The sequence below is a fragment of the Melopsittacus undulatus genome, chromosome 8 (genome assembly GCF_012275295.1).
Source record: "Melopsittacus undulatus isolate bMelUnd1 chromosome 8, bMelUnd1.mat.Z, whole genome shotgun sequence".
Taxonomy (NCBI): domain Eukaryota; kingdom Metazoa; phylum Chordata; class Aves; order Psittaciformes; family Psittaculidae; genus Melopsittacus; species Melopsittacus undulatus.
In genome coordinates this window covers 52,703,032-52,719,613 of record NC_047534.1, presented here as the reverse complement: position 1 = coordinate 52,719,613, position 16,582 = coordinate 52,703,032, and the positions used below count along the sequence as shown (strand labels likewise).

General features: G+C 51.0%; 1 protein-coding gene across 1 annotated transcript; it reads right to left on the bottom strand.

The window, feature by feature from the left end:
* Window positions 1–4,225: 4,225 nt before the first annotated feature.
* SH3BP4 (SH3 domain binding protein 4) lies at window positions 4,226–15,762 on the bottom strand. Its single transcript, XM_005152709.3, has 4 exons — window positions 15,514–15,762; window positions 11,813–14,175; window positions 5,136–5,324; window positions 4,226–4,798 (listed from the first exon to the last, which is right to left on the bottom strand). Exons 1-4 carry the CDS (start codon window positions 15,629–15,631, stop codon window positions 4,574–4,576), a joined length of 2,895 nt encoding a protein of 964 aa, XP_005152766.1. The 5' UTR covers window positions 15,632–15,762; the 3' UTR covers window positions 4,226–4,573.
* Window positions 15,763–16,582: the final 820 nt, after the last annotated feature.

Genomic DNA, 16,582 nt, shown 5'->3' with positions numbered 1-16,582 from the left:
AAATGTTGTTCAGGTGAAGACCCAAAGCCCAACCTTATGAATAAATCCCAGTACTAACAATAATGGCTCTTGAGTTTTCTAACTTGAGAAATACGGGGCTGGAGAAGGGACAGCTTGATCAATCATGGGGAGAGAGCTGGAGAAGCCTCATGGTGTGGAAGCTACCTCAATGCACAAAAGCCAATTCTCAGCATCACTGCTTGGTGACTTGATTTCAGATCAGATGAACAGAGTTAGGAAGAATTAATCTTACTTGGCTTTGTTATGGTTTAACTCAAAAACCTCCTGTGTAGGAGCTAAAAGGGAGGAAGGCTCAAAATGTTCATCCCATGTCTTCTAGAAAGAACTTGAACACAACTAAAACAAAACAGCAGCAGAAACCAGGTGTTCTCCTCTTCTCCTTTTCCCTTCGCTCTCCTTAGCCTCGCCTCTTTTATCCTGCTCCTTCTTTTCCTTTGGAAAAATGAGATTGAAAGGGGCTTTGGGAATGTGCAAGGCCAGGACTTGCAAACAGTTCCCTTTGTGTCGTTTCAGCTGCGCCCAGGAGAGGGCAGTCCAGTATCACTAATGCTATCACTGACAGGTAGGAGCAAGAACATCTTTCCCTACCAAGGCAGAGCCAGTGGGCTGGGGGAAGTCCTAGTGGCTTGGTTACCCATCTATGCGCCCTATGGACCCTGCTGCCCGGGATGGATTCCAGAGTGAGTGAGGAGCCAGAGGGTGTGGGGCAATCATCTCTGGAGCAGAGCTGAGACTGGGTCCCTTCCTACAAGGGGAAACTGAGGCAGGGATGACAACTGCTCCTATCCCTGAGCTGTGCATGCCCCACCCCACTCCAGGCACCGCAGCCTGAGCTTTGCCAGCAAATCCTTAAATCTCTGATTTTAAACACCTGCCAACAGACAGGAGCCAAAGTCCCTTCTCTGCCCTGGCAGGAAGGAGGTACAAACTGCTGGTCAAAGAGCCAGAAACAGCAGTGACCTCCCAATGAGCACCCCATCCTCCTCCACTGTTCAGGGTGGCCAGCGCAGCCACCAGCACATGGATCCCAGTGCTGCCTTGCCCTGCTCGCTCCCATTTCTATGCTCACACTGCAATGACTTCACTTGATTTAAGTAAATACCTGCTGCAGCAGCAGCCAGCCAGGACTCCAGTTGTCATGGGGGTGTTTCATGGGAGTTCCCAAACGCCCTTTCAGCCTTGCTTCCCACTGTTGGAAAGCACTGAAAGCTCAAAGTAAGTAAAGATGGAGTAGAGGAGAGGGGACGTGACCTGCCAAGGGCAGCACCAGCCCCATTTAACAGCAAAACAAGAAGAAACAAGAACAACCCCCCTCCAAAGAAAACATCCCAAATTCAAAACCCCCCACCCCAAACCCATGTGCATCCACCAAGTTGCTTCAGGATTGCAGGCACCATGTCTGTGATGGTCCAGAGCTCTGCCCTCCTCCCTGAAAAGGTGGGAGCAGTGCAGGGGTGATGCTGCCATGACTTCTGCATTCTCCTCTGGAGCTATACCCCTGCAGATCCCCATGCAGCATCCCAGTGGGGTTTGGCACCAGAGATGTCCCATCCCATGACACAGTGCACTTGGTCCAGCTCCATTCCCCAGGCAAGAGCAAGCCAGGTCCTTTCAGCAGCCACAACAATTAATTCAGCTGCAGAGGCGGGGTTAGAAGTTATTTATAGGTGAGGTGATGAAACCTGGGGAAAACCCATGGCCAAAGTGAACCAGACAATGCAGGACAGGCTCCACTGCAGGAATATGCCAGCACCTCACAAACCTCACACAGAACTTCTTCCTTATATCCAACCTGAACTTCCCCTGTTTAAGTGCAAACCCATCACCATCAAATCTCCATCACCAAATGTTTCCTCACTGCCCGAGGATGTTGGTACTTCTGGGAGAGGTGAGGATGTCTCCGAGCTCATCTGCCCCAGAGCAAACTCCCACCCTGCCTATGGTGGATGTCAGGGCTCTCCCTATAAGCTCCTGTTGCACGTTGCCTGACAGGTACTAACAAGCGCTCCCAGCATCAATTCCCTTCCCATTAAGGAAGGGCAAAAGGTTTCATACACCAGACCTGATTGCTTAGGATAATAAAAGCAAGTCATCAGAACAGGCTGCTCAGTCACCAGCAAATCCTAAATCCCTGCCAGCCACACACACTGGCTGGCTTATCCTATGGCATGACCTGGCTTCAATAGCCTGCCTGAGCAAATGGAGCAGATTTCCTCTCTGACATGCTCCCAGCCTTATCCTGGGGGTGACATTTCCCTCTTGGCTAAGGCAGAGCCAAGCAAGCTGCATCTGTTACCGAGCATCCCTCCCAGCAAGGGACCAGGCTTTGCAAAGCATCTGCTGGAGGCTTTAATTACCATTCAGTGGGGGGTAATCAGAGCAGGGCAGGAACTGAGGTTTGGCACCTTCCTGAGGCTGCTCAAGTAGATGGTGGGGGTGTCCCATCGAGTTTTGGCCACACATGATTGGTCTGACCTGCTTAGAGTGGGTGCAAAATGATTTCATGTAGAGAAAGGGTCCAGTGATTGTAAGGGGTGGGGAAAGAAGGGGAAATGACAACCCAGCATCGAGCGAGTCTGGTAAACAGCATCAAAACCAACACATTCATCTCCCCAGCCTGAGGCTCCTTCCTTTCCATGTAGGACATCAGGGTCCTTCCCCCCCAGATCAAGCCATCAGTCACCCCTGGACTGCTCAGTGAGTGAAGCTTGCCTGGGTTTTGGCCAGGCTTCTCTACACACAGCCTTTGGGAAAAACATGCCTCTATAGCCTGCCTTCCCCCCCACATTATAATGAGGAAGACTAAATGTGTCACCTGGAGCTTGGAAGTCCCCTGGATTTCACCAGTGTTATTAAGAGGTGAGCCCCAGGGGATGCTTTGGGTAAAGCCTGTTAAGAGAACAAAGGGGTTCCAACAGGAGGCTTGAGAGGGTCACCCTGGGAACATGTGATGGGATGAACACCACTTCCATTCCATTTACAGCCATTCAAACCCATGTTTTCCAAGGCATCAGGCCTGAAGGCGGTAGTAAAAGGGTCCAGCAGACAAGGAAACTTTGGTTAGACTTTGGTGACAAAGAAACCTGCCCTAAGAGGCAAATCTATGAGCAACCCTTGACCCACCTCCTCTCCTCTAAGCACTTGTGATCAGCTCCTCCTATTGCAAGACAGGGGTGTTCTGACAGCAGCTAATCCAAGATGAGCATTTAATTAAGAGCTGGAAAGGAAGCAAAGCAATTGCTTTTCAGTGGAGATTTCTGGGGATGGAAATAGATGCCCACAGAGCTCCAGGGCTTTTAATCAAGCGCTGGTTCTCATTGCAAAATGAGCTGGATGTGCAGACACTGAGCGCTGGCGAGAACAAAGCAAACCTCATGGATAAACCAGCTCTTCTGTACAGACACTGATAACCCAGAGGTGACTTTCATTCCCTCTCCCCTTCTGACACATCATCTTCAGTCACTGATGCTGAGCTGCTGTGAGATGATCATTCAGTTGTGCTGGCTGAAGCAGAGCAGGAAGTGGGGTGAATACACTTGCAAGGGGACCGGTGCTGAAGGAGTTTGTTCCTTTCATTGGCCCAAGGGGCAAAACCAGACAAATCCTTCCTTGGAAGTTGAAGTGCTAAGAGGGAATCAGTGAGCCTAAATCAGAGGCTGGTGCTCTTCTTGCCCAGACCAGGTAGGAGCAAAGAGGCATATGGCCAGAGCACCCCTGAATCCCAGGCTGGTTTGGGTTGGAAAGGACTTTAAGATCATCCAGTTCCAGCCCCTGCCATAAGAAAACATGGATTTGCAGACAAGCAAATCAAACAGAAATCAATGAAATCAAGAACAAAACCTGAAATCAGAGAATCACAGGATCAACCAGGTTAGAAAAGCCCTTTAAGCTCATTCAGTCCAACCATTCCACAGCACTGCCAAGGCCACCACTAACCCAGGGCACTGAGGGCCTCATCTACACCATATGTGAACACTTAAACATTCCCTGTTGAAATAAACCCTTTTTGGTGAAAGATGCTGTTGGACTGAAGACATCCTGAGCTCCAATTGTGCTTTACTGCCTGGCAGCCTGCCCGTAGCCATAGGCTGTGCTGTCTCTTCAAAAGACACGTTTACATGACTCACACTCAGCTCCAAAACACTTTAAAAGGGGTTTCTAAAGTGTAAAAACCAGACACAGCCCCCCCCAAGTGGTTCCAGCCTTTCCTGCTTGTTACAAAAAGTAGACTTTTATTTGTAAATGCCTAAAAAATGGGATCTCTCTTGTGTTCCCTCCCCCCCTTCCAAGTTTTTTAGTAAGAAAGAAGTGGTAGCAATGCCATAGGAAAAGCCATTCCCTGCCGGATGCCTTCCCATCAAGGAGGGATGGATGTCTCCTGATGATTCCCAGTCCTAGTGGAGAGCTTAGAAACTTTGTCCTCTTAAAGCCCAAGAAGAGCAACAACCTCCATCTCTTTTTAGTCCACTGCTTAAAAAAGAAGGGGGGGGGGGGGGAGCACAGGATAAACACCCCAGCAAAGGAGATACAGACAAAACCAGTGCTGCAGGACCTAGATGGCAAAGTCCTCATGGTCCTGTGGGCTGAAGGCAGCTGCCCGCAGCATGTCCAAGGAGTTGACGAGGATCAGGGTGCCAGTGAGGTGCTTCCAGCGCTTGGTGATGGGGCTCTTCATCTTGTCCAGCCCAGTGTGCAGCTCCTGGATCACGTCGCGATAGCTGTCGCCCATCTGGCTGCTCCAGGTGAGAAGGAAGTCGTACGCTGGCTTCCACATGGCCTGTGGTCAGAGAAACAGAGACTCAATGGGGTTGGAAAAGACCTTTAAGATTATCAAGTTCAGCCATGGCCACCACTAACCCACATCACTGAGAGCCTTGTGGACATGGCTTGTGAGCACTTCCAGGGGTGTGGGGAAGGAGGGATAGATCAGAGCAGAGGCAGGCTGGAAAGCATCATCCAATGCACCCCCATCCCAAAACAAGCACATTACTAGGAATACCCCAAAACTTCTCCACCATCCCCAAATCCCTCTTATCCCCCAAAGGTGCTGCAGCAGAACCCGCTCTGAAGGTACCTGCAACCCAAGGACGGAGACCACGCTCCATCACTCTCACCTCACTGTCCACTGTCCCTGTCTTGTCCCGGTGTGGGGCCTCATAGGCATCCATCTGCTGCTTGGAGACCTTGGCGAGCTTCTCGGCCAGCTCCCTCCAGCGCTGGGCCACCTCCACAGCCGTGGTCAGCAGCACGAAGTCCTGGATGAGCCGCACCACCAGCCCCTGGCAGTCCATCTTCAGCAGGGCCTGAAGGACAGGGGTGAGAACCAAATGAGAGAGTCAAGGAAAGAGGGAATAGGAAGAGAACCATGCAGGGAAGAAGACCATTGAGAAGCCACTCTAAAGCCTCCCACCCCCTTTGGAGCAGCAGCTGGTGAAATGAGGCCACCAGGCTCCTCAGAAGGGTAATCCTGTTAATGGAATGGAGCACCATACCCTAGCTTCATTTTCCAGGCAACCCCTCCAGATGTTCAGGCTCCACCATAAGCAGTTTAAAGCATCCCAGGGACTAAGAGGAACAGATGCCTTTAATCAATGTAATTAATCCAGCACAGTCCATGCAGTTTCCCTCCCAAAGCATAGAAAAGCATCATCAGTGGGTATGAGCCAACCACAACACTTTCGAATGGGACGTGGATAAAGGTCCAGGCTGAGGAAACTGGGGCTTGGAACAAACTGGTCTAATGGAAGGTATCACAGGGGGTTGGAACTGGATGAGGTTTAAGGTCCTTTCCAATCCAAACCAGTCTGGGATTCTACACTATGATCAGCCTTGGGAGGAGATGGGCTGGGGTGAGACCCAGGCAAAGGGCCAGTACAGGACCATGGCTTGGCTTGAGATGTTCTTGCTCTTCTCACTGCTCCTTTGCCTCCCCATGCCAGTTCAGAAACCTCCTCCTTCTCCATCATTTATGGACCTAAAAGCTGAGATTTTTCTGCATGGTTTGGAAGAAGTGGGGAAGAGAACAGCAGCAGTCTTGGTTTTCCAGCTGGCAATGACTTAGCCAGGGAAAGAGATGACAGAGCAGGGTTATCTTGAGGATAAGAGCTCCTATCTCGAGGACCAGAGCTAACCATTAACATCAGATCTGCTCCAAGTGAAATAGGAGAAACCCCACAATGTAGCTCAGGAAAGGAAAGGTTTAAGTAGCAATTCCCAGAGGACAAGATCTGACCAACACAATCAACAGCCCACTCACCAGGGCTCCCCATCCTTTGCCAGAGCCTGTGGACCACAACAGCCTCAGCAGAGCAAATCCCAGCCTGAGCCTCAAGTGGCTACAGAAAGGTGCTTTGGATTAAGGAATTGACATCCCCCTTTTAAAGCATGGCAATCAAGCAGAGAGATCCCACACCATGCCCTGGGTGCTCATGTGCTGAATACCTCGTTTTCCTACAGCCAGCTCCGGAGTCATGGCACCAGTGTACTCAGGATGGGTGAACACACCCATCAGTGTTCCAACGTGTCCCTTCCATAAAGGCAAAGCACAGCTCAGGGATGCAGGTGATAGCCCTGCAAGGGATGCCAAGCACCAAGGAGCCACACTGTTTCCTATTGGGAACAGCACTCATACCTTCACCACGGAGCTATGGGCAGACCCCAGTGGGTTTGGCTCTGGGGCAGAAGGGTTAAACCCTCACAGGGACATTTGGTGGAAGATGGGAACATCTGAAAGCACTCCAGCAATTTGCAAGGCAAATGCACATTGATTTTTCCCTTATCTGCTTCCAGCTTAAAGCTGGGCTCCATTCTAATTACAGCTGCAGCCCAGCGCTTGTTTGCTCCTCCAAAGTGCTTACACTGGTTTCCTGTGTGAGCTGAAGTAACAAACCCTCTTGTTAAGCAAGCAAGGAAAATGCATTTCAAAGAGCATCATTCTTTAAGGGCATTAAGCAGCATTTAGATCTCACACCTGTGTGCCAGAACTTCCTATTCAGCAGCACTTCCTCACCACCCAACCCATGGATCCATCATCCTCTCTGCAGGCAGAGGATCCGGATGATCCTAAGGAAGGGCAAGATTTAGCATCCTCAAAATGGCCTTTCCAGGTGGATGGATGACTCCCACCTCTTGCCAGAGGCTGAGCAGGTCTGAGGCATCAGAAGAGGCCACCAAGAGCCAAGTGCACCACTGGGGTTAAGCCTAAAGCTACAGGAGACAGAGTCTCTTGTTCCTTCTGCTGCTCAGTATAAACAAGAGAACAGCACCAAGCAAAGCAGCTGGGGACACTCCAATGACCCAAAGCAGCAGTTCTGGAGGAGATGGATCACTCCCCACCCTGCAGTGTGAGGGTTAACTCTGAAACCTACTGATGGCCACAGAACCACCTCCTTCCTGTGCTTTGTCCCCTGTGATTTGAGCTGGGGAGGCTCAGCATGCACATTATGGGCTAGGGAAAACATGCAGGAGAATGGATAGAAGTGATGGGAAATGGGAATAGCGCCAAAGCCACGTGGGGATGGGGTGCAAGGAGGAGACAAAGCCACTAAGGTACAAAGCCAAAGGGTAGTGGTAACAGCAACACAGCCTTTTTAGCCTGGGTAGAACTTAGTCCTCCTGCCATAGAACCTCATGGAATGTGGGCAGCCATGGGGCTCTTCTGCAAGCCTGGACTGGGATTAACAAGGTTATAGCCACCTCATTCCCACCCCTTGGTACCCAGCCATGCTCCCTGCGGAGGTGTGACCTGGGCTGTGCCTCACCAGCACCCTCCAAAGCATTTATTAACCTCAGAAGGGCTCCAAGCCAGCTCCACCAGACAGGTAAGGTTAAGTAAAGGAGGTGGTTTGATATTCAAATCCCAGTTCAAAGCAGTGTAGAAGCGCCTCTACTTAAAAGGCATTCAAGGGAGGCTGGATTTGCATCCCAGCTCTGAAATGCAGAATCCCCTTTCCCATCCTCTAATAATGGAAACCAGCACCTGGAAGAAAGCAAGCCAGGCCAGAAGGTAAAGGAAACTCCATACACTGCCTATAGATACATGGCCAACTGCTGCCTGTGCCCATCACTACAACCTTCATGGTTCACTCCCGCATCTGCAGGCACTGTGTCTAGGCTGGCATCACAACACAGCTCCCACCTGGAACCTCATCAGACACAGGGGAGAAAGGCTCCATTAACCCCTAGTAGCTGGTGAGTCCCACTGAGGGGAGCATGCTCATACACAGGCTTCCATCTCCATCATCCTCTCTGGGATGCAGGAGGATGTACAATCTCTCCCCAAAATAACCCCTGGTTTAGGCATTAAACATCTCTTTCACTCCCTTCTTTTGGCTGAAGCACCCCTAAAATCATCAGTCACATGCAAAATACTGCACTATACATGATGTTAAATACCAATTCTTTTGGGTCTTCAGCACAGTGCAGCATGGTTCCTTAGGGAAGCAGCATGCAGGATCTATACGTGTGATGGGGATTTGTTCCCATGAAGTCAGAAGAAGGGCAGGAGTCAGTCTTTCCCTTGGGACCCAAATCCAGCACAGGGACTACCATTAGCCAGATGATTGCTTTAGGATGGAGGAGCAAGAGGGGCCCAACATAAGCAACCTTGGTCTAGCATGCTGTGCTGTGCCAACACAAGGTCCCAGCAATGGACACCCTGCTGAAGCTCGCCTGCAGCTCTTTGGGACCTGCACACACAAGGGACAAGCATTCTCTTTTGGTACAAGGCAAGCAGAGCAAATGAGAAAACAACAGGGAGCAAAAGATCCCAACATCATCTTCTGTATGACCTTTAAAAGCAGCCTGAAGAAGAAAAGCTCCTGACTTCCACAGCTCCCTGCTGACATGCCCAACGGCATTCCCAGAAGACCCAGATTTTTCCCAACGGCAGCATCTGATGGCAAGTGATGATGAATGAGTAGCTCTATACAAACACCCAGAGAAAGAGAGAATTGTTCTGTCTCATCATAGGTCCATCTGAAGGAGCAGGTAGTGCAGTCACTGCCTAGCCAGGTACTGGTGGCCCAGCTTCTTGCATCAGTACCCAGGCTAACATCTGAGCAACATTCACCCAGTTACCTTCACAAAGCACTGCTGGTGCTCGATTAAAACCAGTAATGATTAAAAGCAGGTCACTTATTAACTAGTCACCATCATTAGGCTTTTCCATGCTTGGCAGCTCTTGCATGGCTTTGCCACTGCAGTTCTGTGTACTCAACACTCAAGGGAGATAAGCCTCCTCACCACTTCACCCTTCACAGTCCCTTTGAGATGAGACAAGCAATGGTCAGATCAGAGCTTAGTGCAACCAGCTCTTGCCAGCAGCCCTTGAAAAGCAAGTCCCTTTGTTATAAATCAAATCAGATTTAAACACAATAAAACACCTTGCATTTCTCCCGAAGTTAAGGAGGATTTGACAGCACCAAGGGGGGTTTAGAAGCAGCAGCATCTACCAGAAAGGGAGCTCATCCTTGATGGACAGGCTCAGACCCACAAAGAAGAGCAAACAAAACCAACACTCAGGATTAGCCTCCATTCAAACAAGGGAAATAAATCCTGCTCTGGTGCTATGCACTCCAGGCATCCCTTGGGGAGCAGGATGTTTTCCTGCAGCTTACAGCCCTCCCCTTGAAGGAGCTGCTCTCTGAGTACCCAAAGAGCTTTATCTTCCCCTTATTCTCCCCACTGAGGTCTGACATAGATTTTCAATGACCTACAGTCTGGGAGCCCTGGAGACAAAGGGAATAGATAAAAGGAATGCTTACAGGTAAGGCAAACAGCACAAAGCCTTTGCGAGCACCCAGCAAGAGGAGCACAGATTTCATCTCATTGTTCACTCAGGCTAATGATTAAAGGAACAAACCCTCCCTTAAAGAAACCATGGGGTCAGACACCAGCCTTGACTACCACAGAGGGTATTCTCCTCTCCTAGATGGCCCCAGAAAGGAGACAGACAACCTCATATGATGGCCAGAAGAATCCTCAACAGAAGGAGCAGTGGTGGCATGACCTGGCACCTGAAATGCCCATGGGCCACAAAGTGGTACCCAGGCACAGGGAACTTGCTGGACAGTATTTCCATGAGGAATGATGGGCCATATCCTCTTTGTAACACCTCACACTCCAGCCTCAGATTTCCCCCTTATATTTAAGGGAATTTTGGGAAATGAAATAGAATCATGGAATCAACCAGGCTGGAAAAGCCCTTTAAGCTCATCCCCTCCAACCATTCCCAGCACTGCCAAGGCCACCACTGCCCCATGGCACTGAGGCCTCGTCTCCACGCTGTGTGAACACTTGCAGGGCCGGTGCCTGCAGCCCTGCCCTGGGCAGCCTGTTCCAATGCCTGAGCACCCTGTGGGGCAGGAATTGTTCCTCAGCTCCATCTAAACCCACCCTGGTGCAGCTTGAGGCCGTTTCCTCTTGTCCCATCCCTTGTTCCTTGGGAGCAGAGCCCAGCCCCTCCTGGCTCCATCCTCCTGGCAGGCACTTGTAGGAGCCATCAGGTCCCCCCTGAGCCTTCTCTTCTCCATCTGAACCCCCCAGGTCCCTCAGCCATTCCCCATCTCTCTTGTGCTCCAGGCCCTGCACCAGCTCCATTGCCCTTCTCTGGCCCTGCTCCAGCACCTCAATGTCTCTCTTGTAGTGAGGGACCCAGTTCTCCTTATCCAGAATGCCTTTTCACAACTTCATTTTACTGCTGCTGCCTGCACCCATGGTCACAAACTGAAGCTGTGGCTATTCCTTAATTCAATTGGCACCTTAAACCACACAATTGCCTATAACTCAGTTATCCTGCTTCTCCTGGACAGCCTTTTTAGAGGAGAGCTGCAAATCTCTTCCAGGCATTTCATCCTGTATTTTCTTTGGCTCACTTTCTGTAAAATGATATAAATGATCATGAAGATGATTTCTTGTAAGACATTCCCTAATGCATCCTAGAAACACTCGGAGGCAGCACTTCCCCAAATGCTTTCCAGGACAGAAGTGAGCCATGCATTTTAGTTTGCAAGCATGAGCCACAGGTGAATGTAAAGCATCCCAGCTCAGAGGTACCTTGGGTTTAGCTGCCACCCAAAAAGAGATGGGGTAGTGCTTGACAACCCCTTCTGGGAAGGATTTCAACCCTAAACCTCCTGCTGTCTTGCAGCTGGCCACTAAAGCCAGGCATACACCTTGGAACCAAATGCTCATCAAGTGACACAGCTCCTTTGTCAGTTCACAAATGAGCCCTCAGTTTTGATGACTTTACTCATTACATTCAATTACTGGTTTATGTGAATGTATGTCAGATAATAGATCATTCACAAGTTACTACTTTAGTTGCCCAAAACCAAGCTGACTTCCAAACATAAGATCACCTAAATTGCCTGTTAAATTCGGATCCCAAGTGAAGACAGCTTTTCGAGTACTATTGCTTTTACTGATGCACACTTTGACATCAGGATTGAGGAAACCACCAGCTCCTGAGTGACTCCTACAAGCATCCATCATTAAAAGGGATCAATCAAGTAGACACAGGACCAAAACCACCTTGATCTTGAGGGGCTTCAGATAAGCTTCCTTCCAAAGCAAGCCTGTTGCCTGCCCTCACACAACATGTCCCCATGGCATTTCACCCAGCACAAGCCCCATTCACTGCCATTAAACCAGGAACCCACCAACATGTACAACAATGGGGCTGAACTTACACCTGGCTATGGAAGACCTTAGAGATCCTATAGCCTGAATGAGGCAACATCCATGTCCCCCAGCAGGGAACCAAGATCCCCTCATCAGACCCCAGACTCACCGCCATCAGCTCCTTCTGGAAGGACTTCCTCTCCTTGTTCTCGCTGTTGTTGCAGTCTTCCTTCAGCTTCTCCAACACAGAGGCCACTCGCTCTGGTTCACTGTCCAGCTCCGCTCGGCAGAAGAAGGTGAGCGGCAAGTTCAAGTACCCCAGAGCATCAGCAAAAGACCTCCAGCTACTGAGGTTCTCCATGAGCAGAGTCCTCACAGAGGCATAGATGTAGGTCAGGAACTTGCAGGGCCTCAGGATCTGCTCAAGCAATAGGCCAGTGGTCAGATCTGGCCCAGAGAAGTAGCTGGGCTTGACCTTCCCAACCACGAGCACGTTTTTGGTGTGTACAAGACCTATTTTCCCCTGGTAGTAACCAATGTACCACTCCTTGGTCCACAGCTGCCCTTTCAACCTGATCTTCTCCTCGCTGAGGAGGGCTATGACATCTCCCTTCTTGTACTCTAGCAAATAGTGGTTCTTGCTTTGCCTCACCACCGTCTTCAGCAGCTTGCCATACTTCAGGCTCAACACCGGCCGGTCCTGAAAAACCGGATACTTGGTGGTGGCAGCCAGAGGTGAAAGGATGATCTTCCCAACCTCATTCTTCTTGAGGAACCGCCTCTGCCCCATGGGTTTGATGGCGCTTTTTGGAGGTGGCTGCGGGGTCTGGACGCAGAACTGGGTCAAAATGGCATCCTTGTCATCCTTGACCTGTATCCTTAGCGTGAAGTCCGAGAGCTCGTTGGGATCAAGGGATGCAATAGGGAAGATGAGCCGGCTGACCTTGCCCAGCTTCATCTGGAAGCCCCGCACGATCTTGGCTTGCTCGCTAGCTTTCACCTCGTAGTTGGTCATGTTGGAGAACATGCAGAGCTTGAGGTCCTGAGGCCGGGACAGAGCAAACTGATGCTTCCCCCAGAGCTGGAGGGCAACGGGAGCCGGGCTGTGGGACTGCCTTGTAACCTCATTCACCAGGAGGGTCTTAGGTGCACACTCGTGCCCAAACATGGCCACAACAGTTTTAAAGGAGGGGTGAATGTGTTTTGGGCCATAGACACCAACCGTGATCTTCTTGCTGATGTAATCCCAAACGGTGTAAGGGTAGAGGATGTTCTGCCCCTGGGCTACAGCTGCGATGTACATGCAAGGCTCCAGGTTCTCCAGCTGCACCTGGATCGTGTCCCCATAGGAGTAGCTCAGCTGCATTGGTGTGTATGGCCCCTCTTTCATGTCACTCCGCAGGCACTGCAGTCCTACCATGCTCTTGCTCATGATGTCGTTCTTGACCTCTGCTGACACTTTCATCTCCAGGATGATGAAGGTTTTCACCTCCATGTTGCTCAGTTTGATCTGCAGGACCGGGCTGATGGTGCTGCACTTGTCACTGTTCAGCTCCAGCGGTGGATCCAGCATCGCCTTCATGGAGATCTGCTGCGTTTCCCCAGGGCACACGTGGCCTTCAGGCACGCGGATGCTGATGTTGGTGTCTGGAAGCTGAACGGCTCCACCAGAGCTATCCAGCTTGCAGACAATGTTGGTCTCCACTGGTTGCGTCTGACCCCAGCCAGGATTTTGACCAAGCAAATCCAAGTCATGGCAAGACCGAGCCAGCTTCCTGTGGTTCAACCACGCTGTCCTAAAGTCCTCCCGGCTCTGGAACTGCTCAGGGGTGGGAGACTTGAGACCGCTGAAGAACCCTGATGATGCTGGAGCATCCGACTTGGCCTGAAGAACGGACAGCTCGGACAAGCTGTAGGAGCGCTTACTCCTGAAGAAGGGATTATCCCTTTTCACAGGCTGCTCCAGATCCAGCCTGGTTGTAGAGGGAAACTCATCAAAGATGTTACCCAGGCTGCTATTAGCAGCCAAACTGGAAGCAGCTGAAGCAGAAGTCCCCGTGTCAAAGAGCAGCAAGTCAACGGTGACATTGGAGTTGGATTCTCTGTCCGAGCTGGGCACTGTCTGCAGATTCCCATTCAGAAACGGGTTTGTCTGGACACCATTCAAGAACGGGTTGTTACTGTAGGGTTTCAAAGAGTTCCTTTTCACGTCAGTCCACTCTCCAAGCAGGTCTAACTCCTTGACCCCCTCGTCAGGGCTCTCCAGTAGATTGTCTATCATGCCACTATCCGTTAAGGAAGAGTTGCGGTAGTTTACAGGCTGGACATAGGAGGAAGGGATGTAACCCATTTCAGTGGTGTTGTGAGCATACCACCACTCCCCTCCTGACGTGTCCAAGACATAAAGGTGGTCCCCTTTGGAGAACTTTAAAGTGGTGAAATTAGTTGGGCAGTAATCTTTGATTGCTATCACTTCCTTCGCGTTTCCAAAGCATGTGGGATTGTCGATCAGCAAGGCACTAGGAGAAGGCACTGCAAAGCCAAGGAGAAAACAGCACCATAAGCAACCCACAAGAGTCACATCTTATTTGCAATCATTTATTTCAGGTCAGAATCCCCTGTTTTAAGCAGTGAAATATGGTAGTTTTACAACCTCTCAAACCTCCTTCTCCCTCCAGTGCTTCTGATACATCCATGTTCCTCTTCCCAAAGGGTTCATGATCTGAAGGCACTAATGCAGCTATTGGGAGCCAAAACAGAAGCAGCAGCAACTTGTTATGCTCCTGATGCAGTCAATTGCCTTAGCAACAAACCTCCCCTCAATGCAAGGCCTCATGTAGTGGCTCCTGTATGGGGAACCACCACCCCACCGCCCCACTGAACCTCTGATGGACGATGCACTACATGTGTTGGAAGGAGTTTTGAAGGAGTAGGAGTTGCTTCCTACCAGATCTCCATTTCATCTGGCATGTTGGGATCTAAGCTCCTAGAGGCAAAGGCTAGAATAGCAGGCACCCCTTAAATCACAGAATCACGCTGGCAGGTTAAAGCCATTCCCCTTGTCCTGTCCCTACATCCCTTGTCCAAAGCCCCTCTTCTATACAGTAGAGTTTGTACACATCCTAAACAGCCCATCATAACCCACTTCCCCTGGCAGCAGGCAGGTAAAGCCATGAGGACATTTATTCACCATAACATAAACTCCCTGCTGGAATTGTTTTGCCACCTTTGTAGGAAGCCACCACGAACTTAGCACTGCACGAGTTGTTTGCAGGATGGGGTGTTTTGGTCTCCCCATCCCTTTGGATCAGCCAAGTGGCCATCCCCATGTCCCCACAGCTCTGCACACCAGCAGCAGGGTTAACAGGGATGTGCTGAAATCAGCAAACCCCTTGGAGAATATGAGTAATTCCTATTTTTGCATCCAAAACAATCTCATTTGCAGTGTGTTTGATGTTTGCTTTCTTCTTGCTACACCCATAAAAGCAATCACTTCTGTGCATGTTTTAAAGGCCCTCGGCGCATGCTAACTTCCACCTGGATTTATTTCTTGGGATGCAGTTCTGCCAGGGGAGCAGTAATTCCCTTCTTTACTGAACACAGCCTTTCTGCTGGGTAAAGTAAAATACAGCTGGAGAAACAGCACTCAAAGGAAGAAATAAAGCTTATTCAAGCAACCTGCAAGCTCCCAGCTCCGGGGAAGAGGAAAACAAGCACCTTGTTGCTGTCACCTCTCTGAGCGGATTGACCTTATGGTGTCTGGTCCAAGCCCACCCTTGCCCCCATGGATGCAGCAGCAACTGATGCTCTTCCCCATCACCTCTAACCCTAACCCTAACCCTAACCCCCCCCCGAGGGACCCGGACCCACCTTTGACATCGCAGAGGCCGGATTCAGCCAGGCCCTCGCCGAGGTCGATGAGGGTCCCCTCCGACTTGCACCGCGGCAGTGCGCCCGCGTTGGCCGCTCGGATGCGCTGCGCCGCCATCGCCGCCGGGCCGGGGGCACTCAGGGAGCCATGGCCCGTCCGTGGGCAGAGCCGGCTGCAGGGAACCGGCTGCAGGGAACCGGCTGCAGGGAACCGGCTGCAGGGAACCGGCTGCAGGGAACCGGCTGCAGGGAACCAGGGTCACGGCCAGCGGCAGCCTGCGGAGAGGGACAGAGCGCGTTAGGAAAGGCTGCGGATCCACCCTGCGGGACTGGGCTGGGTTAAAGGGACCTTAGGATCATCCATTCCCAACCCCTGCCACAGACAGGGACACCTTCCACTGGAGCAGGGAGCTCCAAGCCCCTGTGTCCAACCTGGCCTTGAACACTGCCAGGGATGGGGCAGCCACAGCTTCTCTGGGCACCCTGTGCCAGCGCCTCAGCACCCTCACAGGGAACAGCTTCTGCCTAAGAGCTCAGCTCAGTCTCCCCTGTTCTGGCAGGTTCAAGCCATTCCCCTTGGCCTGTCCCTACAGGCCCTTGTCCCAAGCCCCTCTCCAGCTTTCCTGCAGCCCCTTTAGGCACTGGAGCTGCTCTCAGGTCTCCCCTTAAGGAGCCTTCTCTTCACCCGGCTCTCACATCCTCATGTTCTCCATAAAGATCACCTGGGTGCTTAATAGTAAGCACAGCATCGCCTACAAATCACCAAGGGCTTTGGAGAGCAAGCACAGCCTGGTCTTGCACAACACCACTGCTGGCTACAATCCTGTATGAAGCAGCCCTCATGCCTGTAAGTTATTTGGGGTTATGTTGCTCCAAGGCTCATAAATTGGTCCTTCTCTCCACTTCACAAGAGCTTTCAGGGCACTCACACGTTACATTGCTCTAATACATATTTATAAAGCCATCAAGCACTCAGATGCTGTGGGAACCCAGGGCAGAGGTTAGCGAGTGTGGAAGGCCCACAGGACCTGGATTTTTGCATGTTCAATCAGGTCATCACTCTCTCCCA